General features: G+C 41.5%; 1 protein-coding gene across 1 annotated transcript in view; it reads left to right on the top strand.

Annotated features, from left to right (window-relative positions):
* The window catches only part of CLDN19 (claudin 19), a 35,039-nt gene extending 11,955 nt beyond the window's left edge, over window positions 1-23,084 (top strand). The window contains exons 2-5 of the mRNA XM_089659396.1: window positions 10,608-10,772; window positions 14,020-14,104; window positions 16,218-16,367; window positions 21,860-23,084. Coding sequence (XP_089515522.1) covers window positions 10,608-10,772; window positions 14,020-14,104; window positions 16,218-16,367; window positions 21,860-21,902 — 443 coding nt within the window. The 3' untranslated portion in view covers window positions 21,903-23,084. The remainder of the gene's footprint in view (window positions 1-10,607; window positions 10,773-14,019; window positions 14,105-16,217; window positions 16,368-21,859) is intronic.
* Window positions 23,085-27,728: the final 4,644 nt, after the last annotated feature.

Raw genomic sequence — 27,728 nt, 5'->3', positions numbered from 1 at the left:
TAGCAGGACTGCGATATTGCGGCAGACAATCTGACACTGACACTTTGTGAGAACCAATGACACTAATACAGTGATCAGTGCTAAAAATATACACTGTCACTGTACGAATGACACTAGCTGGGAAGGGGTTAAACATCTAGGGCGATCAAAGGGTTAACCAGTGTGTTTGTGATTACTTTTAGATGCTTAGTAAAAGGGATGTGCTGGATTTTATTTTTTCATTTATTTATTTTATTATTATTATGCAGGGAAGCTAAATCCAGCACATCCCAACTAACAGGACAAGCTCTGCATTGTTTACATTTTCAGAGTGCCATCCAGTGTCTCCTCGCCGATCAGCGGGTGCCAGCAGTCATCCATTGGCTGGCACCCATTGATTGGCTCCTGCTGTGACAAATAACAGCAGAAGTGGCACGCCAAAGGCGTGCACCCTCTACCCAGAAATGCTGAATCACGTGTGTATACATATGTGATTCTGCACAGAGTGGCCGCCCTGTATCTGTAAAACTACTATAGGGCGGTCGGCGACTGGTTAACATTGATAATTTCTGGACGCCATAAAATAATCTTTACTGGAGTAATGGGAACACTTTCACTCATAGAGGTGGGCAGAACCACAAAAGATAGCAGCAAGGGGCAAGAAGACCATACAGGTAGTAATAGAGTGCCATGCTGTCTGGAGCAGTGGCCCAAGAGTTCTTGAGAATCATCTGAGGAACCTGCTTAAAGGCATCTTGACTGGAAAGAGAAATCCTGCCCTGCCATGAGATGGTATGGTGTGTACAGGCAGCACAATGGCTTTGTGGTCAGCACTTCTTCCTTGCAGCACTAGGGTGCCCAGTTTGAATCATTGTCTGGACACTATCTGCATGGAGATTGCATGGTTTTCCTGTGCTTGTGTGGCTTTCCTCCCACACCCAAAGACATGTTAGTAGGTTATAATTGGTTCCTATCTAAATTGGCCAGAGTATAGGTATGTATGCATGTGAGATAGGGACCTTATATTGTAAGCTACTCGAGGGCAGGGACTGAAGTGAATGTACCATATGTAAATCGCTCCATATTTTGCCAGTTCTACATAAATACCCATTATAAATAAATCAAATGGCACAAGAAAAGGCTTTCATCTGTTGCATGGCCACCCCTGCAACCACAGTTATATAATATATATATATATATATTTATTAAGACATATTATTAAAGAGGCTTAGTTTGGAATAGAATGCTTAGTGAGCATGGACAATAAAAATGCTACTATTTAGAAGGTATACTGTTAATTTCCATTCTTTTTCTCCATTCCCATCTTGAAAAAGAATGGCACCATGTAAAATCTAATTAAACCACCAACAATACAACTTCTATAGACAAATCCTGTAATATTAGCTAATGACATTCCCATACTGCACAATGCGTTTCATGTCAAGCCCTAACCCCTGCACCAGCAACCCCTTTCACTAAGAGGTTCACGAGGTCTCAGATCCGTTTTGGCATTTACTTTAAAATTAAAATTCTGCAATGAAAGTTCAGGCAACTCAAAGAGGGAGGAATTAGAAAAACAAAGAGATTATTTCACATGTGAAGCAGAAGAATGTATTTCTTCCAGAACGGCACAAATAGTTCTCCAGTATAATACTCTGCTGTGAGGTTGACAAGGGGGTGTATAATTAGCCACAATTTAATTATATCCCGCAAAAAATGGGCAAATTCTTGGGATGTTTTGTCCGGAGGCGATATCGCGTAGAATTCACGGGAACGGGGTAATAGGAGCATGTGACATCAGACAGAAGGAACCATACTAGAGTTCCTAGGGCTCTTTTATTCCTTAAGCAACATGTAATGATGCTTGTTATTACTGTTGTAGCATGAATAGGAGTGTAGCCAAGCCTTGACATCAAAGGAATGGCCCATAGTCTCAGGAGGCCCTGTTGGAAAGTTTTATTTTAATTAGGCCCCAAATGGCAATCCTGGAACTGACCAGAAAGCTTCGTGTTTAAGTTATTTATTTCCAGAATTTACAGAGCCCTGCTTTTTGTTGTTTAAAGGAGCTCAACTGAGCTGACATGATAGCAGAGAACTCCACAGCACTCTAGTGGGGCCATACTCCAAAGACAGTTGGATCACGTATGATCAACTACTCCTTTAAAAGGGTCAGTCCACCCTAAAATTAGATTTTAGTTTTTTTTGCATACTGCAGAGTTAAATCCCCTGACAATGTCTTATATCTCTCAAGGACTTTATAAATTCCCAGGTCTGCACACTTACTTTGACGGTTACGAGGAGTTCCTGCCTTTAGTGTTAAATTTTTGTATGGCGAATATAACTGGTCCTATCTACACAAAGGAGGGCAGCAGTACCCCATACACCTAAGTGGACAGGAACACAACCTAAAAGTCAGATATACAGTGAATAAAAACAGCTTACTTCCCCACTTTCTGAAACTAGAAAGAATGACATCTTCCAGCACAGTTTATTTAGGAAATGGGAATACCATTGCCATGTCCCCAGATATGTAGACTATTAAGAATTTATATGTCAAAAATGTTTGGTTAAAATCAGAATTGTTTTTTCCATCATTATTTTTGCTTATACTGGCTTTTCAAAATATCAAATGAGATAAGTAAAGGATAAGCTCACCTTTCATGTTACGATCTGTCTCTTTTCTCCACTGTAGGTGGCACTCAAAGTGGTACCACAGCTTGGAGAGGAAGTCTAAGGGAAGCTTGTTTTCTTTATGGCTTCCTGGGTCAATGAGGCAACATTCTGGTTGGCTGTGCTGCAACCATGTGAACCCTGGCAGCCATCTTGGGTCAGCAGGGTCTATTTAAGTCCCTGCCCCCGGCTTTTAGTGCACATTTTGCAAGTAGATAGAGAGACCCCGCTTGTGAGGGACAGTACTAACCATAGGGAAAGGTTCCAGAAAAGGAGAGACAGGCTAGGGACTCCCTAGAAAGGAGCCTCCTTTCTTAGGACCGGACCGGACCAGCCAGGCCAAACTTAAGCCCCTTAAACATACACTGATAGCATCTCTCCACAGCCACCTCTTGACTGCACTTAACTGTGAGTCATTTTTCTAAGTGGTACTCTTCCGCTAGGGAGTTTGTATCATTGGCATTCTGCTCAATACATATATTAAGTTTGATTGCTACCAGACTCTGTGTTCACTGCCACCACACTACGCTGCACCTGCCAAAAAAGCCTGACTCGATCCTGGAACAGGAAGGGAAGTCCCCATCCTGCTGCTGAAAAATAGCGCTGTGTATGGTATGTTACGTATAGTTTATACAGCACTAACAACAGGCGTATTAGTGAAGAACTTAGTCCAAACAAACTAATGTTAAATGAAACCTGTAGTTAAAGTAGAACTATAGGCAAAACTTTTTTTTTCATTTTGGATACAGTAAGGTTATATCCCCTGTCTAGTGGTATCTTTTTTGTAAATGTATTGCTGGTAAAACTTGGGAGGGGGTCGGGGAGTGAAGCAGATTACTCCAAAATGGAACAGGTTGCTAGTGGAGGACACTTCTATCTTGATAGCAGTACAAGTAATCACTAAAGTGAGAGTAATCAGCTAGAGCAGTCTGAGTTTTAGAAGACCGAGGTAGTTCACTTTCATAGCAGAAGACCATGAAACTTCAGCACAAAAAAGTGATCTTCACTCACAAGGTCCCAAGGCATACACGGCCCAGCATCCAGCCCAGGACTGCTCCAGGGCAAGCAGCCCCTGGAGCGCACAGATCCACTCCCACACAAGAGGAAGATCCTCTCCTCAGGACTCCAACCTATTTAAAAAGGAACCCATCCATCATCTGACACACCTCCCCAGGGACTGGATGGGCCCTACTATATACACTGCTCAAAAAAAATTAAAGGAAAACTTTGAAAACACATTAGATCTCAATAGGGAAAAATATAATGCTGGATATCTATACTGATATGGACTGGGTAATGTGTTAGGAACGTAGGGATGCCCCATTGTTTGGTGGAAAATTTAAATGATCAATCTACAGAGGACTGAATTCAAAGATACCCCAAAAATCAAAGTGAAAAAATGATGCAGTAGGCTAGTCCATTTTGCTGAAATTTCATTGCAGCAACTCAAAATGGTACTCAGTAGTTTGTATGGCCCCTATGTTCTTGTATGCATACCTGACAATGTCGGGGCATACTCCTAATGAGATGACGGATGGTGTCCTGGGGTATTTCCTCCCAGATCTGGACCAGGGCATCACGGAGCCCCTGGACAGTCTGAGGTGCAACCTTGCATCGTCAGATGGACTGAAACATGATATCCCAGAGGTGTTCTATTGGATTTAAGTCAGGCGAGCGTGGGAGCCATTCAATGGTATCAATTCCTTCATCCTCCAGGAACTGCCTGCATACTCTCGCTACATGAGGCTGGGCATTGTTGACACCAGGAGGAACCCAGGACCCACTGCACCACTGTAGGGTCTGACAATGGGTCCAAGGATTTCATACCAATACCTAATGGCAGTCAGGGTGCCATTGTCTAGCCTGTACATCCCTCCAGGGATATGCCTCCCCAGAACATCACTGACCCACCACCAAAACTGTTACAGGCAGCATAATGTTCTACACGGCTTCTCCAGACCCTTTCATGTCTGTCACATGTGCTCAGGGTGAACCTTCTCTGTAAAAAGCACAGGACAACATTGGTGGACCTGCCAATTGTGGTGTTCAATGACAAATGCCAATCGAGCTCTATGGTGGCGGGCAGTGAGCACAGAGTCCACTAGAGGACATTGGGCCCTCAGGCCACCCTCATGAAGTTAGTTTCTGATTGTTTGGTCAGAGACATTTACACCAGTGGCCTGCTAGATGTCATTTTGTAGGGCTCTGGCAGTGCTCATCCTGTTCCTCCTTGCACAAAAGAGCAGATACCGGTCCTGTTGATGGGTTAAGGACCTTCTATGGTTCTGTCCAGCTCTCCTAGAGTAACTACCTGTCTCCTGGAATATCCTCCATGCTCTTGAGACTGTGCTGGGAGACCCAGATAACCCTCTGGCAATGGCATGTATTGATGTGCCATCCCAGAGGAGTTGGACTGCCTGTGCAACCTCTGTAGGGTCCAGGTATCACTTCATGCTACCAGTAGTGACACTGACCCTAGCCAAATGTAAAACTAGTGAAAAACAATCAGAAAAGATAAGGAAAAAAATATCAGTGGCCTCCACCTGTAAAACCATTCCTGTTTTGGGGCTCGTCTCATTGTTGCCCATCTACTGCACCTGTTAATTTCATTAACACCAAAGCAGCTGAAACTGATTAGCAATCCCCTCTGCTACTTAAATGACCAGATCAATATCCCAGGAGTTTAATTGACTTGATGCTATATTCTGATTAATAAGTGTTCCTATAATTTTTTGGGGCAGTGTATTCAGGCTGGGTATTTGAATCCTTTCACCCTAATCGCCAGAATCTTCTAGAGTCAGGAGGAGGTAAACAAAATCCCAGCCTGTGGAGTCTTGAACAGACTAAACAATTCTATCTCCTGTGGCTACAGCAGAAGCTCCATACTAAATCTGCCTAACAGCCTATGTAGGAGGGCAATACATAAAGATAAGGCTACGTAATAAACCAGTATTTAAATATTTCCTTCCTTTTCTGCCCATGGCTATGTATACAATTTATAACAAATCATAATGTAAACACTCTCCAGAGAAGATTTCCAGAATGTTTCTATTCAGTCACATGACTGCAAAGTTCTGGCTTCTTTGTCTAATGCAGAAGACCAACAATGGGGTGAATTCCATAGAGTAGTGATGTCACCCACCAACGTTTAGTGTCCATCCACACCTGCGAAGGCATCCACACTCTTATTAGATGTGAGAACTCCAGCGGGGGCTCCCACATTCAGCTACCTCCAGGGCTGTTCACTCACATGTGATCGTTGCATGAGAGATTACATGCTAGTAGCCATATTTGACCGGCAGCCTCCCAGTGCTTTCAGTAGGGCTGCCTCCCACAGCTAATAGTGGGACTCCCTTCCCCGCTGTGGTTCTCACATCTAATCATAGTGCAGGTGTATTCACAGGTGTAAATGCACCCTTATTGCCAAGTTGTGTTCAGGGGGTAGAGAGTTCCCGACCACTAGCTGTACTCCATTGCCTCCATGGTCCTTCACTATCCAAAGCCAGCACAAAATTAGAGTAACACAAGCAAAACATACCACACCAGGGGTCAACAGAGTGGTGTGCAAGGTCATGTGCCACTGAACTCGCCCTTCACATGTTTCGTCTGGTGCAACGGACATCTTTGGGGATAAAGAAGATGTCCTTACACCAGACAAAATGGGCAAAGGATAGGGCCAGTGACATATGCTGTTATACACCCACTGTTGAGCCCTAGTGTGGTATGTTTTGCATGTGTTACTCTGTAACGTTAATGCTGGCTTGGGATAACCAGTGAAGGACCGTGGAGGCGGTGGAGTCAGTGGTATTCTCAGTGGTGACCCCCCAGTTGGATAATTTCTGCACTGTTGAGCTCTTATTTGTAGATCACACGTGTCTGCAAGGTGGTTTGAGATTCTTACACATGGACTTTCATCATTTTCAAGATTTCACATTTGGATTTTTATATATTTCTCTTTGAAGTTTACTTCTTTGTTATGTACAAGTGAATTATATGATATGGGACTGCTATGTCACCATTTATGTGATGCATATTGTTTAATGTGAGTTAACTATTTTTTCATACACATATTTTTGTATTGATCACTACAGAGATACTGGTTTTGCACAACATTTAGAATAATTATTTCTGTAATTCCTCTGCGTCTGGAATATAGGTTGCACAATTTTTTTTCTCGGTTAACATTCAAGGACATGACCGACTTTGAAAGTACTTCAAAATTTAATTTGCTTTTAACATTCAGTTTTAAATTAAATGGACTTTCTCCATTAAAAACCACATACACATTTAGAAATGTGTTCATCAGAATAAAAATTTCTATCCTTCTCCTTTGAATTTTCTTATCACTTCTGTCAAAAGCGAACATCAATTTGACCCACGGATGACTGGAAACAAAAGAAAGAACATTCTTAAAAAAAAAAAATCAAACAAAACTAACACATGTCCAGCATTAAGCGCACCACAAATGCACTGCACACACACGAACTGACCCTAAGGCTGTTTACACTTGCAGTTGGGTGGGGCTGTAAAAACATGCAGTTGAGCTGCATTTTTACTGCACCCACTTAAGGAGATTGTTTAGGCTAATTTATTTTTCTAAAATAATAAACATGTTATACTTACCTACTCTGTGGAATAGTATTGCACAGAGCAGCACTGTACCTCCTTCTCTGGAGTCCCCCACTGCTCTAGGTTCCTCCTCTTCTGTGTGCCAACATAGGAAGCTGCTTGCTTGCTATGGTGGTACACCTGTGGCTTGCTCCAGAGCCAGGCTGTGTGTATCCATAGACAATCAGAGTAACGTTCAGCCCCACCTCTCCCCCCCCCCCCGATCCCTCCTGACAGAATTTGATTGACAGCAGCAGGAGCCAATGTCTCCCTCTGCTGTCTCTGTATGCTGTGAGGGCAGGGAGAGAGACCAGTGCAGTATTTATGGAGATGAGAGGGCAATTCAAATACTGAGACCTTTTTACCTTAATGTAGTGAATACATTCAAATAATAAAATATATATATATATATATATATATATATATATATGTGTCTTACCTTTAGAACCACTTTAAGCTGCAAAGGCAGCAGACAGGGGTGTTCACATGCTGCTGCTGTGATGCTTTGTGTCGCAGAAAACTCTCCCTGCTGTCACATTCACATGCAGTGCACTGCAATGCAGAGGTGAGGGTTTTTAGGGGTTAAAACAGGCATTGAGGAAGCAACATAACACTCCTCACCACTTATCAAATGCTTTAGGGTAGCTCAAGTGTAATAGCTATTATATATACTATTATAATGAACTGCCATTTTTGTAAAATAAAAGTTTTTTTAATTCTTGGGGCAACAAAATGCTGCTGATCACCTGTGGTCAGTTGCCAGCCAGTCTTGTCTACATGTGTTCCATCATTCACAGAAGCACCAGACTACGCCAGTGATTCCAACAAATAGTGTGTGGGGTAGAGGCATGGTATGTGATTCGTACACCGCTTGCTGAATAAATCTTTACTTTACTGGAGTGCAGCCATTTCTTCACTGGACTGCATGTGTGGGAGTCAGAATGACCTATTCTGTGGGCCGACGAGTCAGCAGGGCTTGGAGAGTGGCGTCATTGTTCTTCTTGTACATGCGTTCTAGTGATGATCACATGGCATTTCTCAATGCGGGTTCCCTGCTGGTGACATTATTGGACAATGCCTGTGTAACATGTGCTGAAATGGCCACTTGTAGATGGCACTGGAAGCTCGTGTGACAGGATGACAACGCAAGAGCACATTTGGGAGATATGGACCAATCATTGTCACCTTATCACAGAAAGCACAACATACAAGGACCTTCATGGCAGGAGCACTCAGCATTATCCTAATGTAAGCTATAGATTTAAAGGCTTGAAAAATGACCTCGTTTCATTAGGGGCTCATTCGCACAGGTGCTAAGCCCTGACCAGAGCCATTTGTTTTCTTTTTACTAGTGCTGAGCTGTGTATTGTTTTTCCCAGGTATTTATATAGTGCTGTCAGTTCACATAGTTCTTTTACATATATATTGTACATTCACATCAGTCCCTGACCCTCAAGGGGTGTACAATCTAAGCTCCCTAACTCACATTCATACATGCACATACTAGGGACAATTTAGACAGGATCCAATTAACCTACCAGCATGTCTGTGGAGTATGGGAGAAAATCCATGCAGTCACAGGGAGAACATGCAAACTCCAGACAGGTGGTGCTGTGGCTGGGATTTGAATCAATGACCCTAGTACTGCCAGGAGGAAATGCTAACCATTTAGCCACTGTGCTGCCCATATGCTCATATGCATGTACAACCCATATGAAGAGGATGGAGGTGCATCATCTCTAAAGACTCACCTGGATGGCTGATTTTGACAGGTACACATGGAAGGGTGCATGTATTTGGATGCAGAGCCTTGAATTCAGGTCTTTAGGCCTGTGCTTGCATACCTGTCAAACTTACCTGTGTGGGTGAGGTTTTTTTTTTCTTTTTAAGATGATATCTAGGGTGATCAGCTCTTTTAAAGGTTTATTGTCAAACCTTAAAAGAGAACCCCCATTTGTCAGGCAACCAGCCGTGTCTTTCAATATCAAGTTTTGTTATTAAGAACGTGGCCTCCACTGCACATGTACACAAGACTCTGAGGGGCATGCTCAAAACTGTATTGTATATCTTCTCTGACCAAGTCAGGGTATTGGGGCAGGGAACCTAGCACATTTACAACCATCTGTTGATCACAGTCCTTTCACAGTGATCACTTGACAAAACAGTGTTGTCCGCACAGTGGCTAAATGGTTAGCACTTCTGCCTGGTAGAACTAGGGTCATTGGTTCAAATCCCAACCTTGGCACCACTTGCATGTTCTCCCTGTCACTGTGTTGATTTCCTCCAGGTACTCTGGTTTCCTCCCACACTCCAAAGACATACTGGTAGGTTAATTGGATCCTGTATAAATTGGCCCTAGTATGTGTATGTATGAACGTGAGATATGGACTGTAGATTGCACACCCCTTGAGGGTTAGGGACTGATGTGAATGTACAATATGTATGTAAAGTGCTGTGTAAATTGATGGCGCTATATAAGTACCTGTAATGAATAAATAAATAATATTTACATCTAACCTCAATGAGAGACAGACTGCCAAAGCAGCAGACCGTGAACAAAAAAAAAATTAAAACAAATCAGAGCCGATGGGTGCTTCTCAGATCTTGTTGATACCAAATACATCTGGTCATTAAGGAGTTAAACAAATTAAAGCTGAACTCTGGGCACAAATATTTTCCTGAATAGCCACAAGGGATATATGTCCAACTTGTGTGCGCCAAATGCCTTTACTAACCCAGGTACTACCTTGTAAAAGTAGCAGTGACATCAGCATTATGTTGAACATACCCTGTGCTGAGAGTAGAGCTGAGGGAGGGACCCAGTAGACCCCACCCACTACAAACTGCAGACAATTACAGGAGGGGGCGGAGACAAGACCAGTCACCCTGCAAAAGAAGGGAGAGCAGCAGTAAGCGGTCTTTATTATAGAAAGCTCCTACACAGGGGTGAAGTTTCACACTTGATTACGGCACAGATCTGGAAGGAATACACAAACCACACCAAGATTCCAGGAAGAATGCAATGATAAATGTATTTAGACAATTTTTGCTTATCCCGGAGTTCAGCTTTAACATTTGCTTTGGAATGGCTGCATCTTACTTTCTGTAGCCACAGGAGAAATAAATGGGAAACAAACTGAAAAAAATCTAGCAACAGAAAAAAGAAATGTTTTGGCTATAGATACGCTTTGGTATAAAACTGTTGGGGTTAGGTGCTCATTTCAAAGGGTACATTGACAATCCGTTCACTCGCTGTATTCAACCTATACTATCTGTGGGTCATACAGGAAAGCTCTCATATCATCTGTCTTACCAATTACTGCTTTCATTTTTCCCCCTCCCCTCTGCAGTTCACATCCAGACAATCCGGGCTCTGATGGTGATTGCTATGCTCCTGGGCTTCATCGGAATAATCATCAGTGTTGTGGGAATGAAATGTACCAAAGTGGGTGACAATAATCCCATCGCCAAGGACAGAATTGCTGTGTCTGGAGGAGCCCTTTTTATTTTGGCAGGTAATGTAATTAAAGAATAACTCCACTTTTGGTGGGAAAAAGTATGATCTATGCACATTGCAGGAGTTTTTACAAACTTTGTAGCAGAATCCTACCTTTTGTTGTTCTGAAGAAATTGTCCTTGGGATACTGATTGTGAATAGAAGGTTTTGGTTCATTATAACCCATTGGTGTACTTTCAGTGCTCTAATGAGGAAAACTAAAATGGTCTGCATCACTTTAGAATTTGTCAACCCTTGGGGAGTATCTCACTCCCCAAAATGGAAATTCCTATTGATGGGGATGCCCAAAACATGAGACTTCTAGGAAATCGATGAGCCAATCACAGAAGCATGAATTGATATTTCTAGAGGTTTTTTGTACACCAAAGCTCAACTAACATTTACAGGGGAGACCAGGAAAAGCTTCCTCAATATATCATTACTTGAGGTTTCCTGTAACGGTAAGGGGCGGACTGACCATTTGGAAACTCGGGCACTGCCCGAGGGCCGGGGGTCAGTACGGGGCCCCATGAGATGCCCCTGGTACCTTTTTCATAGGCTTTTTTGAGTTTGGGCAAGGACACAGGGGCCCCGTGATCCCCTATTGCCCGGGGGCCCCATGAGTTGTCAGTCCGCCCCTGGTAACGTTCCTTTCCTGGTGGGCTGAATCATGGGAAGTAAAATTTATTGCCCATCCTGTGTCACTGTCTGGGTGTTTCATAATTTAGCGCTACCCCTGGAGGAGTCGCCTCTGTTCTCTGCCATGAGTCTTTAAACTGCTTGGTTCCCACTGACTCACCTGGTTAGAAGCTGAAGGCTGCTCACACCTGTGTAACTTTAGCATTAGTATGCTACCCCTCTATACAGTAATACTACACAGAATATAGGCCACAGGCAATTGATGATAGATACAGTTAGTATATTGAAGCAAAGTAGAATAAACACAATACACACATCAATAAACAGGTCAAGGAATATGTTAGGTTAACTGATGGGACCCATTAGCCTCACCTATGGCCATTAACTTACACCACAATAAGGCTAAACCCCAATTAGAAGTATACACAGCACTGGCAAGTACAGCATCAACGCTGAAAGCATAAACAGCACAAAAAAAAGTCTCACTATAACTCTTGCCGATAAATGATCAAAAAGTGGCCCAAGTGCACTCTGTGCATAGGAGTGGGTGTAAAGTACCTGGCGCCTTAATTAGCAGATTTAAGCTGGATAATGTTAGGGTGTTTCTGTATGGTGGTGTACATGAAGATGTCCCTTTTAGACTGTACACATGGGATGGCAGTCTCTGTTGGTGTTAACTGTGGACAGTAAGGGATTAGCTTGGGTTGTTCCACTCATCACTCCTGAAATGCAATGGATCCAGTTCCACACGCTTGGTGGCTGGTTGTCCTAGAAGGCTCAAGGCCTCCCGTATGATCAAGACCCTGCAATTCCCAGCATTCAGACTCCCACTGGCTCTTTCAGGGTCAAGTCTCTCTCAAGGTGGGCACAGACAGGTAAGAGCAGCAGGTTTGTGCTCACAGTCCGAAAGACCAGAGGCTCCCCATGGCCCAGTCCTCAGCTTCTATCCGACGCAGCACACAGCTCTGGCCTTCACCAGTCTCTTTCCCAGTGTGGGCATGCACTGGTTTCCCCGCATTGTCTGCCTTGATGTTCTTGTAGAATTGCTGGGAAAACTCTATCCTTTCTTCCTTCTGTTTGCAGGGAACCCTGGATGCTGTAGTTGTGCTGCCATTAGCTTCCATTCACTTGTATTGCACAGCGCCCATTTAAGGACTACATATCCCATGATCCTCAGTGGATGCACAGCAGGTCCTCTTTGCTGCTGTTGATTGGCTCAAGCCGCTTCTACCAGAAGGGAGTAGGAGCAGGATTGAGGGGGACTTCACACAACTTCTTCCAATCCTCAGTGAAGCAGGAGTGTGGGGGGGGGGGTTGGGAGGTGTTTGTACAGAACAACAGGGAAGTGAGAGGAGAGAGGCACACCCAGCTGGCAGGAGGACAACCGGCTACACACTGGCAGTGAGGGAGAAAGGAGAAGAGCGGACACAGGCACACACTGCTCATGCCTCCAGCAGTTGGCAATGACATAAAGCCTTGGAGCATTTGACGTTGATTGAAGGTGCCCATGCAGTTTGCTTGGTACCATTGTGGTTGCTAAAGGCAGCTGGATTGAGGAGCCCCCAGGCTGTCATGCCAAAGATAGGCAACCCACACATAAATCAAGATGTGGGTGGTGCAAACACTGAGTGATAGAACACATTGCTGTTAGCTAGTGGAGGTTGTGTTGGGCCTGGCAGACAAGAATCAGGCTGCTAATCAGGTAAATATCGCACCTCCTAAGAGGAAGTTCTTTCTGAACTCTTGCTGTAATAAAAGTTCCAAACTAAATTTGTTTTTTTTTTGTAAGCTTGAAGTCTCACGTGTGTCCTAAGGATTAGATGTCTGTGTCGCCACATACACATCATTCTATTTAAAAAAATGTAGGGAGTATAATAGCACAGGATTCTCAGAGCATGATGGCTTTTCTAAAAAGAATAGCTGAACCAGTTTACGTTTAGACACTGTGAGGTTGATTTACTAACGGCAAATAAGTTGTTTTTGTTGCAAGGGAATTTAGTAAATGTTTATCATTTCACTTTGCAAAAGGTACCCAATTACATGCAAGGAAAGTAAAAAAAAAAATTTTTTTATTTTTAGTATATCAGCCCGTCTATTTTTAATTGAAACTTCATGTGGAGCCATCTGATAAGGTAGCCAAAGAAGAGTGGCAGGGGTAGGGATACTACTGTGACTTATCGGTACAGATAAATATATTTTTGTTAATTATTTTAGTAGGAAATATATACAGCAATTACTGTATATAGTACACAGTGCTCTGGGAGTTATTATATTGTCCTGTGTAAAATTCCTACCAGGTAAACCAACTGTATAGGGTTTATCTGTTCTCCTGTATGGCAGGTTTTCTTATTGTATTTTGGCATCTATCCCACAACCCCAATACTAAAAGTTAATGGGCTTCTGGCCAACAATGTGAAGTACCTATGGGTCACATACCACAATGGTGTAGGGTGTGTATACCTATTCCTGAAAACGATCTGGTTAAAATTATGGAACAACCGATGGTCTCCAAACTAAGATATTAATACCTTATGCCCTAATCACAGATCAGATCCTTCCACCATTCAAACTTCAAATCTGCTATGGTTATTCTGATGTGTGCACCCTTCTTTCATTCTCTCCTTTAGGTCTCTGCACATTAATTGCAGTTTCGTGGTATGCCACACAAGTTTCTCATGACTTTTTCAACCCAAATACACCAATCAATGCCCGGTAAGTGAAAATTCATTAATTGCTTTTAAAGGGTCAGTCCATCCAAAAGTGATATTTTAGTTACAGGAGAGCCTAGTTGGCAGAGTCAGTCCTTTTTACAGGTCTAAGATACTCCCTTCCATAATTTCACACTATGTACTTGTCTACCTGGAATATTTCTGTTTGAATAAATATGTAAATCAAAAGGGACTTTACCAAAAGATAAAAAAAAAAAAACTATTGGATGTTCCAGTATCTACCATTATAATGTTATGGTTCTGGCCAGCTCAGTAGATTGTTTTAAAAAAAGGCACAGATTCTTTCCCAAGCCAGTTTCACACAGGCTTCAGTTTGTATAAGAGCAGTGTGCCCAGCAAACTTTGACAACGCATTTGCAAAGCTTTCAGTTAAATGTTGAATACAGATCCTAATGGGAGTGCTGATTGCCACTTTAAACAAGCTGCTAGCAGGCTTTCAAGAAGCTTCAAGAAATGCTGAAGCCTGCTAACAGCTTTTTTTAAAGTGCCAATCTATACCCCTATTAGGATCTGTGTTCAAAATGTAAAACTGGAGATGACTGGTTCTTTAAAAGCTTCAACAACGCTTTCTGAAAACTCTACAAATGCTTTGTCAAAGCTTTCTGTTCACATAGTTCTTCTACAAGCAGAAGCCCATGTGAAACAGGCCCAAATGCACAAAATAGAACCGGATACTAATATTTATAGATAAAGTTGATACAGGAAATATCCAAATGCCTCCTGGGGGATCAGAAAGAAATGTTTCCCCCACTGGAGCAAATTGGACCATTATTGGGGTTTTTCTTGTCTTCTTCTGGATCAGCTGTGGGTATAGGACTGTGTATGTGGAGGTTTTCTATTTGTATGTGTGTGGGTTTTTTTTCTGTGGGTTGAACTGGAAGGATTTGTGTCTTTTGTCAACCAGACTAACCATGTAAGGCTTCGTTCAGACATGTAGCTAGTGGAAGTTAAAACCAGGTAGAGGGCACTGCACATGTGAACAAGCCCACTAGTGTAAATGAGCCCAGCATAGTGCCCTGAAGTCGCCAACTGTCTGCAGAGTCAATAGCTAAAGACCTCCAAACTTTGTGTGGCCTTCAGATTAGCACAAGCATGCGTAGAGAGCTTCATGGAATGGGTTTCCATGGCCGAGCAGCTGCATCCAAGCCTTACATCACTGAATGCAATGCAAAGCGTCGGATGCAGTGGTGTAAAGAACACCGCCACTGGATTCTAGAGCAGTGGAGGCGTGTTCTCTGGAGTGATAAATCACTCTGTCCAGCAATCCGATGGACGCATCTGGGTTTGGCAGTTGCCAGAACGGAACTTGCCTGACTGCATTGTGCCAAGTGTAAAGTTTGGTGGAGGGGGCATTATGGTGTGGGGTTGTTTTTCAGGGGTTGGGGTTGACCCCTTAATTCCAGTAAAGGGAACTCTTAAGGTGTCAGCATACCAAGACATTTTGGACAATTTCATGCTCCCGACTTTGTGGAAATAGTTTGGGGATGGCCCCTTCCTGTTCCAACATGACTGTGCACCAGTGCAGAAAGCAAGGTCCATAAAGACATGGATGAGTGAGTTTGGGGTGGAGGAACTTGACTGTCCTGCACAGAGTCCTGACCTCAACCCAAGAGAACACCTTTGGGATGAATTAGAGCAGAGACTGTGATCCAGGCCTTTCTCTTCTGACATCAGTTCCTGTCCTCACAAATGTGCTTCTGGAAGAATGGTTATTCACATAGACACACTCCCAAACCTTGTGGACAGTCTTCCCAGAAGAGTTGAAGCTGTTATAGCTGCAAAGGGCGGGCCAACTCAATATTAAACCCTACAGACCAAGACTGGGATGCCATTAAAGTTCATGTGTGTGTAAAGGCAGGCGTCCCAATACTTTTGGCAATATAGTGTGTTTATATTTATATTCTCACACAAAAAAATTATTTGATAGTTTGTAATATTTTCTTTGCTATGGTATACAGCAACTGTGCAGTTTCCCTGCATCCATTTTAACTGCACACATTTATACAATTTAAAAAAAAAACTGCAAAAAAGATGTCTTAGTAAATAATCCTGTCTGTGTGCTGATGTTATCACATCTGGCTTTTCCTGTGTTCTAGGTATGAGTTTGGATCGGCGTTATTTGTAGGCTGGGCAGCTTCCAGCCTCACCATGCTTGGTGGATCCTTCCTGTGCTGTTCATGTCCCAACATAGATACCAGAGGACAGCAATACTACCGACAATCCCAGCCGTCAGCTACTACCAGAGAGTACGTCTAACTCCCAGCCCATCCCAACCCTCCTAACCAGCAACATCCCCAGGTGTCCTCATCTAAACTGTGTAATTTATGTCTGTTCCCCTAATACCATGTATCCTTTTTTTTTTTTACTTTTCTATTTTATAAATAAATACCAAGAGAATAACCAATCAATTATTTATTACTTGAGGTCAATGCAGAAAAACACTTTGTTAGTAATGTGGGTGTTCTACAAGGCTTCATTCACGTGGGTGCTAAAAGCTGTACAGTGTTATTTGGCTGTTTGTGCTGCATGCAGGCAGCCTATGTCCAAAGTCCAAATCCAGTTTTTGCAATTCCAGCCTCCTACAGACTTCTTCTCCAGCTCCCTGTCTGTACCAAGGTATAGATTTTTAGTTAGATAGATGGAGGAATGGTCATTGGACTATGAGTATGGTAATCACCATTCTCATGTTCCCCTGAGAACCTCAAGTCAGTCTGCAGGGGCAGCACGCTGCCATGGGGAAAGGGGTGGTGTTGGGGGGGGGGCTTGCCATTTGCACTATTTTACATCCACCCACATACAGGTGTAGCATGGTGCAAAAGGTGGAGTTAGCCTTTAATCAAAATGTTAAATGTTGAAACACAAACAATAAATGTGTATAAGAGGCCCTCTGAAAATAATAAATCTACCCAGTGTTTAATTAAACACATAAAAGTGTAATAAACTGATGTCCTTCACAGACAAGAATGGGCGTAAATCTGTCCATGCATGGAGCCTTTGTTTAAAAGGTTACTACACACCAAAATAAAATGACATAGGAAGGAAACTAGGCTTTTCAGAATGAGACACTGGCAAGAGTACCCTACGTTTTCTTCCACGACAGTGTTCATGACAAGGATTGGGCATCCTAAAACATCCTAAAACGGTATCCTAAAACAGCTTTAAACAGTGAAACCAAGCTATAGCCTTTACATTGAGTGTACACACTATTGAACCCCCAAATGTATCCATATGGAGTGAACAAATGCACCTGGCCTCTAGCGAACCAGAACACATTGAGTTGAAGTCATGCCCACTGAGGTTCACTAAAGACCCATTCAAAGTGATTGGCCTGCATTACCACCATGTACATATGTGTGACTAATTAGTCAGCCTTCACATTGTCTGAAAAATGATCATGTTTAAAGCGAATCTAAACCCAAAAATGTGATATATCACAGCTTTGCTGGACTTTTTTCATGTCTGCCTTTGTTCAACTCTATTGAGGGAAGATGGGATTAGTAGTTTATAAAAGGAAGATTGCTTTTGAAATCTGCCCAGCTCACAAGGACATTATATTTCTGGCAGGACCAACAGGTATTTTTCTGTATTTGTTGAAAAATGTTCTTAACCTGAAAAAGGGGAAAAAAAAGGTCGGAGGAAGGCAGCCACATCTAACTACATATTTGCCCCTTGCACATTGTTTAAGGGGGTGGCTGGTAACATTTACCACTATGCATGATAAACTTCCACTATCAGAAGATGACATATTTTAACATTTCCTGTAAGAGGGGAACAAGACCCACCCTTGCAGGCAGCCTGAGCGCAGTATCAGTAATGAAGCACTTTGGTTTTAGAATAAACAGTTGGTAGACATGGATCCAAAAAAAAATAAAAATTTTATATATATATATATATATATATATATATATATGTGTGTGTGTGAATTGGACATTGTATCTTTGTTTTCATAAACTCAATAACACATTATGAAACTAAAAATATATTATAGACGGAGAGTTACTTCTACCTCCACCCAAACATGTTATAATTCTACTACTCCACCTAAAAATTGTGCATGGAAAAAAGCTGGCAATGGACATTTAAATCACACTCACATTTGGCGTGGCGTTGGAGTTTACCAGGTTCAATCAGATGTGTACTTAGCTCAGGTGTTGTATGAGACTTGGATCAACCCTTCCAGAGGACTTCCTCTACAATGTTAACTCATCCACTTCCAGAATGCTGTGCTGATCAATACTCAGGGCAATATGGATTCTGCCATTGATGCCCTCCTTAAAATAACAGTTAACTGGCTTTTCCTGCCTTCATTATTCTACCAATCACTGACCCAGAACAAGCATGCAGCAGGTAAAGTCGAAACTCTTGACTTGCATACTTCCTCTGGGTCAGTGACTCAAAAAGTATGAAGCCATTGGATCAGCTTCACAGCCAGGCAACCATAATTTTCAGATGCAGAGGTTAGTAGCCTGCATATTTCTATCACATTGTATATTTCTTAAAGGGAAAATGTCTATAATTAAGCTGACTACAAAAAATACATATTAATAATGATTATAATTCACAACAGTAATTGAAAAAATTCAAACAAGCAATTATTACATAACAAAAGAGTTAATAAAATATTCTAAATGTAAAAGCTCCAGTTATATATGCTGTGGAAAATACATGCAAAATGGGGGAAAGGGAAATATAGCAACCAGTACCAGCAAGGGAAAACATGAGCCATGGGAATTTGTTTGTTGGTCATACTGAATTTTTAGCCATTATGTGTGATGAAAATGGTAGAGTAGTAATCAATCAGCTAACCTGCCCACCAGGCTTCAGCTAACCTACCCAAAGGGCAGCAGCCATTAAGGCTGGGATATTCTCCTCCTGGAAAAGAAGCCTGCTACTGTAGGCCTCACACTATTTATGGGTTCTCTCTCCACCTTCTGGGCACACCTCCCCGGAGATTGGCTAGACTTCTATAAATATTAAAGCTCACGGTCTGCCTCTTCCAGCCCACTACATTCTTGAACCTACTTGAAGGCAGAAAGAAATAGTTGACCCAGAGCAGCAAAAACTAGCAACACACTTCTCCTCTGTTTACAGTGGAGCCAAAAAGACAAAATTTACCTGAACCTCTCTAGCAACCTATTCTAGGAGGGTGCTACATGACTAACTACTACTAACTAGAGCATGGCCTGGGTAAATGGGAACCTTCATAGAGATGATGTTGATTTGTTATGGGCAACACTTAAATGTATGTGAAGGCAAAACTTTTGTGAGTTTTGGATAGAGTAGAGAAGGGTTAAGACCCCTGTCATATTTTAATAGCCATCTGTGTTTCTGTTGGGGATGGAAATGTGCGATTCGTTTAGTTATGAATCAAAATTCAGACAAAATTTTCATTATTCAGAGATTCGGATGTATTTGAATTTCTGAATCACAATAGTAATGAATTTCAACGAATCCAAAATAAATTATAATGAAACAAATTATCTGAATTTGAATTTAAAAATTAATTTGAATTAGAAAATTAATTTGAGTTTGAAATGAAAACATTATGCAATAAATACAGTACGGTATAAAAATAAAATAAGATGATGATTCCTACTTGGGCTGCTTGCTGAATAGAATAAAACAGAATAGAAAATAAAAGAATAGAATAAACAGAATAGAAAAGAATAGAAAATAAAGGAATAGAATAACATAAAACAGAATAGAAAATAAAATAAAAGAATGGAATCAGAAAATAAAAGAATAGAAAAGAATGGAATATTTTCTCTATATGCAGTTTCACCACTGGGTGACCTCCCTGAGAAGCAAATCTACCTTCCCATTCCAAACCACGGCCTTTCAACACAACTGTCGACACTCCCCCAGCGCTTCGGGCACATATTTCTCTGATTTACTCTTCGCCAAATGCTATTGACTGCTTCTTCGACTTCCTATAAGTCAAGTTGGGAGTGAGACTTAGGGACCTCTATTGACCATGCAGATTGGAGCAAGGCTTGGTCATCCATAGCAAAGTGTTCCTTCAACACAACTACGCTGGAGGAAGCTTATAAGGTCCTTCTGAGGTGGTATTGGGTCCCAGCCCACATTGCAGGTCTAAGAACATCTTATAGCGATAGGTGTTTCAGAGGCTGAATGTGGGGATGTGGTCCATACCTGGTGGTCTTGCTCACGCCTAACAAGGTTCTGGTCATGGATATTTTTGCTCTTGCACACGTTATTTTATGTACCTATCTGAAAAGATGCTAAATTGGCACTTCTTCATTGCCCGATTCCTGGCTTATTCTCATACCAACAGAAACTTGTCACTTATGTATTCATTGCCGCAAAGCGTGCCATAGCCAGGGCCTGGAAGACTTCCTTTGTCTCGTTTGCAGTGGTGAAGAGTAATCTGACCACCCTGATGATAAATGAAAAGATATCTAGCATCCTACATGATTCCCATGCCATATTTTTGAAAGTTTGGACCCCTTGGTGGTTGTATGCCCTCCCTACTCTGCATCCATTCAGCCTGGGCAACTTTTAGCCGCCGAGGCCAACACCCAAGCCTTTAGGAACTACCCCTTCCTCCCTCCCCATTCCCTTCCTGTCCCCTCTTTCCTATCCCATCCCCCACCCTTTTTTTTCCTTCTTTTTCCGCTCTCTTTTTTGTTTTCTATTCTTATCCCTGGGCCTCAGGTATCATTTGGAGACCGACGGCTCCCTCCGTGCGGTCGCTCATTAACAACTTATACTGTTAAAATAATTTTTGCGCATTACTTCACTCATGTTTACCTGACCTATGCTTAATTGTGTTCCCCCTGTGTGGGTGATCTACTGTAACTCCTTTCGTGCTGAAACAATAAAAATTTATTGTATCAGACCAGAATAGAACATAATAGAATATAAAAAAAAAAAAGAATAGATTAAAATAGAATAGAATGGAATACTATAGAACTAATAAAGCCGTCTTCTGAAATTCTAATTTCGATTCGATTTGAAAATAACGAATATAAGAAACGAATCTGAATTTACAAAACAAATTCTAAAAATGAATCATTCTAACATAACAAATATGACGTAGCAAAATTATTAACTTAATTAACAAATCCGAAACAAAACAAAGTTTTCCATCATCCAGTTGGGGAGATTCACCACTTTATTTATAATGACCATTGTTACTAAAGCAAAAAGTGAGGGCAACAAGAAGTAGGGGGGAAACTGACTAAAAGGGAATTCTGAAACTGGAAGTAAGGAAAAAATATCCCTAATAGTACACAGACATCAAAAAGTAACCATCTCGTGGTTTTAACTCTTTTCTATTATATTCAAAACAAAACAAGCTGTTTTGGTTATAATACCCTTTAAAGGGGAACATGCACTTTAACTGTGGACTTTTGCCATAGAGTGAAAGTATGCACAGCATATTACATGGTGTGGCACACTTACCTGCTAGAGTGCTCTCCTCTGGCACTTACAGATTCAGGCTTTCATTCACAGCTCCCATTTTTCCCACTTCTTCTTCACTTCACTGCTAGGACCCTCACCTTCAGCCATTGGGCAACCGATGATGTAATTCAATCACATATCAGGAGTGTACACATGTGTGAATAAGCAGTTCTCATGACCACTATTTTCATCCTGAGTTTTTTTTAATTCTCTGGACAAAGAATTCTAAATCTGTACAGTATAAAATATGACTACACAGAACCACTGTGAGACATAATCCAGAGTTGTGTTTTGTAATCCTTGTTTTATCTAGAACCACAAAAATACCTATAAAGAAGAAGGAAGAGACAAGTTAATATCAAGTCATACATTACTGGTGACTAAGACTCTGGGAAGAATTCTGGAGTATCAAGAGAGAGACATTTTTGAGGAACATTGTGATGGACCTGATTAGTCTACAGGATATAACAATAAGGAAACAATGCTTTCTTGGACTGAAGGACCCAGATGATGTCCAACTGGCCAGCTGTGAACTTCACAAGGACTGGTGTATAAACCCTGTTAAACAGGAAAATGTAGGTGTTGTCCATAGCAACCAATCAGATGCTTGTTCTCATACAAAAGCCAACTCCACCCCTAGCTGATATTTCATATATGGGCAGGCTTAAAGTGCTGGACTCCTTTCGACCTCAAGGCAAAAATTACCAGTAGATGTTTTGTCAAGAAAGCATAACGAACCCCTTAAGGAATCCATCAAGGAATGCAACACTATCCTTTGGGTTTGTGATAGCTATGACAGGTAGATAGAGCTTCTACTAGAAATTCTCAGTAAAATATTAAAGTAGATGTAAATCCAGTCAGTAAAATCTCAAATAATCTAAAACACGTTTACATAATTTTAAAAGTCAGTTTGATCTGCAGCTTTCTTTAAAATAATACCTGGTGTTACTGCCATCAAGGTCCTTGTTCAAGAACTTCCTGTTATGGGCTGACAACTGTCTCCTAATTTTCCTCTTGCATTGTTACCTTGTCACACACACCCTTAGTGGAGGATACAAGTGACCTGCTAACAAACATTGCATAGTAATGGTCTAACAAAGTCCCTGTTCCAGCCAAAGCTGCACGAATGTGAATAGAGTGAGTAGGCATCCATCAGCTTAGAAACAACCATGCAAAACTGAAATATCACTTCGTTTGGAGTTGGACTTTAAGCTTGACCTGGAAAAATACTGTTTATCCCTGGTTAGTTGCTACAAACAACATCTCCACTTTTCTACACACCAATTGTTATAATTCCATTCCATTGTCTCTAAGAACCATTTCAATTTCATAGATATTTTCTTACTGTATAAATGTAAGGTAATTTTATGTCTAAAAGATGTTTTCATTTAATTATTAATTACACTGTAATACCAGCAGCCATCTTACAACCAAAAGCAAATATCCATCCAGCCAGTGCTTTATTCTTGATAGGTGTAATGGGAGGTGTAACAATCACCAATTCTGTAAGCACAAAAATGAAGTTGCTTAAAGAGTCAGTCATTCCTAAATTGATATTTGATTTGTATCTAAAGCCAACACTTTTCGTGGATGGTTAAAACTAGAGATGAGCGAATCGAACTAGGCGAACCGGAATTCGAGTCGAATTTCAGGAAATATTCGATTCGTGTCGAAACCGAAATTTTGCCTACTTCGGGTGCGCGAATCGAACATTTCCCGATCAGCCGGCAAAAGTGTCCCTGCAGTGAGCTCCGCTATTTCTGACAGTTCTCTGACAGAAGGAACACATGTTTAGCGGTTGAAACATTGTATCTATTAGTTTACATTTAGGATACAGATGTTTCAACCACTGTACATGTGAAGAAGTTGTGAGAGAACTGTCAGAAATAGAGGAACTCTGCACATACACTTTTTGCCGGCTTGGAATTATTCTTCTTTTCATCCTACTTCTTCTTCTTCTTCATCCTCAGAAGAAGAGGATGAGGATGAGGATGAAGAAGAAGAAGAAGAAGAAGAAGAAGAAGAAGTAGGATGAAAAGAAGAATAATTCCAAGCCGGCAAAAAGTGTATGTGCAGAGTTCCTCTATTTCTGACAGTTCTCTCACAGCTTCTTCACATGTACAGCGGTTGAAACATCTGTATCCTAAATGGAAACTAATAGATACAATTTGTATCTATTAGTTTCCATTTAGGATACAGATATTTCAACCGCTGTACATGTGAAGAAGCTGTGAGAGAACTGTCAGAAATAGAGGAACTCTGCACATACACTTTTTGCCGGCTTGGAATTATTCTTCTTTTCATTCTTCTTCTTCTTCCTCATCCTCATCCTCATCCTCTTCTTCTGAGGATGAGGATGAAGAAGAAGAAGAAGAAGAAGTAGGATGAAAAGAAGAATAATTCCAAGCCGGCAAAAAGTGTATGTGCAGAGTTCCTCTATTCTGCAGATACACTTAGAGGAGCTCTGCAGATACACTTAGAGGAGCTCTGCACATACACTTTTTGCCGGCTTGGAATTAATCTTATTTTCATCCTACTTCTTCTTCTTCTTCTTCTTCATCCTCATCCTCAGAAGAAGAAGAGGATGAGGATGAGGATGAAGAAGAAGAAGAAGAAGTAGGATGAAAATAAGAATAATTCCAAACCGGAAAAAAGTGTATGTGCAGAGCTCCTCTAAGTGTATCTGCAGAGCTCCTCTAAGTGTATCTGCAGAATAGAGGAACTCTGCACATACACTTTTTGCCGGAAACCGCTGTATGGAGTGAATGTCCCAGAACTGTCAGAAATAGACTATTTATGACAGTTCTGGGACATTCACTGCATACAGCTGTTTTAACCGCTGTATGGAGGGAATGTCATGGAACTGTCAGAAATAGACTATTAATGACAGTTCTGGGACTGTCCTTCAATGCAGCGGTTGAAACATTGTATGTATTTGTTTCCATAAATGGATCCATTTATGGAAACAAATACATACAATGTTTCAACCGCTGTATGGAAGGACAGTCCCAGAACTGTCATTAATAGTCTATTTCTGACAGTTCCATGACATTCCCTCCATACAGCGGTTAAAACAGCTGTATGGAGTGAATGTCCCAGATCTATCAGAAATAGACTATTTATGACAGTTCTGGGACATTCACTGCATACAGCTGTTTTAACCGCTGTATGGAGGGAATGTCATGGAACTGTCAGAAATAGACTATTAATGACAGTTGTGGGACTGTCCTTCAATGCAGCGGTTGAAACATTGTATGTATTTGTTTCCATAAATGGATCCATTTTATGGAAACAAATACATACAATGTTTCAACCGCTGCATGGAAGGACAGTCCCAGAACTGTCATTAATAGTCTATTTCTGACAGTTCCATGACATTCCCTCCATACAGCGGTTAAAACAGCTGTATGAAGTGAATGTCCCAGATCTATCAGAAATAGACTATTTATGACAGTTCTGGGACATTCACTCCATACAGCTGTTTTAACCGTTGTATGGAGGGAATGTCATGGAACTGTCAGAAATAGACTATTAATGACAGTTGTGGGACTGTCCTTCCATACAGCGGTTGAAACATTGTATGTATTTGTTTCCATAAATGGATCCATTTATGGAAACAAATACATACAATGTTTCAACCGCTGTATGGAAGGACAGTCCCACAACTGTCATTAATAGTCTATTTCTGACAGTTCCATGACATTCCCTCCATACAGCGGTTAAAACAGCTGTATGGAGTGAATGTCCCAGATCTATCAGAAATAGACTATTTATGACAGTTCTGGGACATTCACTGCATACAGCTGTTTTAACCGCTGTATGGAGGGAATGTCATGGAACTGTCAGAAATAGACTATTAATGACAGTTCTGGGACTGTCCTTCAATGCAGCGGTTGAAACATTGTATGTATTTGTTTCCATAAATGGATCCATTTATGGAAACAAATACATACAATGTTTCAACCGCTGCATGGAAGGACAGTCCCAGAACTGTCATTAATAGTCTATTTCTGACAGTTCCATGACATTCCCTCCATACAGCGGTTAAAACAGCTGTATGGAGTGAATGTCCCAGATCTATCAGAAATAGACTATTTATGACAGTTCTGGGACATTCACTGCATACAGCTGTTTTAACCGCTGTATGGAGGGAATGTCATGGAACTGTCAGAAATAGACTATTAATGACAGTTCTGGGACTGTCCTTCCATGCAGCGGTTGAAACATTGTATGTATTTGTTTCCATAAATGGATCCATTTATGGAAACAAATACATACAATGTTTCAACCGCTGTATGGAAGGACAGTCCCACAACTGTCATTAATAGTCTATTTCTGACAGTTCCATGACATTCCCTCCATACAGCGGTTAAAACAGCTGTATGGAGTGAATGTCCCAGATCTATCAGAAATAGACTATTTATGACAGTTCTGGGACATTCACTGCATACAGCTGTTTTAACCGCTGTATGGAGGGAATGTCATGGAACAGTCAGAAATAGACTATTAATGACAGTTCTGGGACTGTCCTTCAATGCAGCGGTTGAAACATTGTATGTATTTGTTTCCATAAATGGATCCATTTATGGAAACAAATACATACAATGTTTCAACCGCTGCATGGAAGGACAGTCCCAGAACTGTCATTAATAGTCTATTTCTGACAGTTCCATGACATTCCCTCCATACAGCGGTTAAAACAGCTGTATGGAGTGAATGTCCCAGATCTATCAGAAATAGACTATTTATGACAGTTCTGGGACATTCACTGCATACAGCTGTTTTAACCGCTGTATGGAGGGAATGTCATGGAACTGTCAGAAATAGACTATTAATGACAGTTCTGGGACTGTCCTTCAATGCAGCGGTTGAAACATTGTATGTATTTGTTTCCATAAATGGATCCATTTATGGAAACAAATACATACAATGTTTCAACCGCTGCATGGAAGGACAGTCCCAGAACTGTCATTAATAGTCTATTTCTGACAGTTCCATGACATTCCCTCCATACAGCGGTTAAAACAGCTGTATGGAGTGAATGTCCCAGATCTATCAGAAATAGACTATTTATGACAGTTCTGGGACATTCACTGCATACAGCTGTTTTAACCGCTGTATGGAGGGAATGTCATGGAACTGTCAGAAATAGACTATTAATGACAGTTCTGGGACTGTCCTTCCATGCAGCGGTTGAAACATTGTATGTATTTGTTTCCATAAATGGATCCATTTATGGAAACAAATACATACAATGTTTCAACCGCTGCATGGAAGGACAGTCCCAGAACTGTCATTAATAGTCTATTTCTGACAGTTCTATGACATTCCCTCCATACAGCGGTTGAAACCGCTGTATGGAGTGAATGTCCCAGAACTGTCAGAAATAGACAGAAACTGTCACAGAACTGTCCTTCTTCTCATCCTTCTCCTTCTTCTCATCCTTCTTCTCATCCTTCTTCTCATCCTTCTCCTTCTTCTCATCCTTCTCCTTCTTCTCATCCTTCTCCTTCTGCTCATCCTTCTTCTCATCCTTCTCCTTCTTCTCATCCTTCTCCTTCTCCTTCTTCTCATCCTTCTCCTTCTCCTTCTTCTCATCCTTCTCCTTCTCATCCTTCTCCTTCTCCTTCTCATCCTTCTCCTTCTTCTCATCCTTCTCCTTCTTCTCATCCTTCTCCTTCTCCTTCTTCTCATCCTTCTCCTTCTCCTTCTCATCCTTCTCCTTCTTCTCATCCTTCTCCTTCTCCTCATCCTTTTTCTTCTCATCCTTCTCCTTCTCCTTCTTCTCATCCTTCTCCTTCTTCTCATCCTTCTCCTTCTTCTCATCCTTCTCCTTCTTCTCATCCTTCTCCTTCTTCTCCTTCTTCTCATCATTCTCCTTCTTCTCATCCTTCTCCTTCTTCTCATCCTTCTCATCCTTCTTCTCATCCTTCTTCTTCTCATCCTTCTCCTTCTTCTCATCCTTCTCCTTCTCCTTCTTCTCATCCTTCTCCTTCTTCTCATCCTTCTCCTTCTTCTCATCCTTCTCCTTCTCATCCTTCTCCTTCTCCTTCTTCTCTTCCTTCTCCTTCTTCTCATCCTTCTCCTTCTTCTCATCCTTCTTCTTCTCATCCTTCTCCTCCTTCTTCTCATCCTTCTTCTCATCCTTCTTCTTCTCATCCTTCTCCTTCTTCTCATCCTTC

This window comes from Staurois parvus, unplaced genomic scaffold (assembly GCF_062004578.1).
Source record: "Staurois parvus isolate SC_StPar_1 unplaced genomic scaffold, SC_StPar_1.0 ptg001151l, whole genome shotgun sequence".
Lineage (NCBI taxonomy): Eukaryota > Metazoa > Chordata > Amphibia > Anura > Ranidae > Staurois > Staurois parvus.
This window is presented reverse-complemented; position numbering and strand designations above follow the sequence as displayed.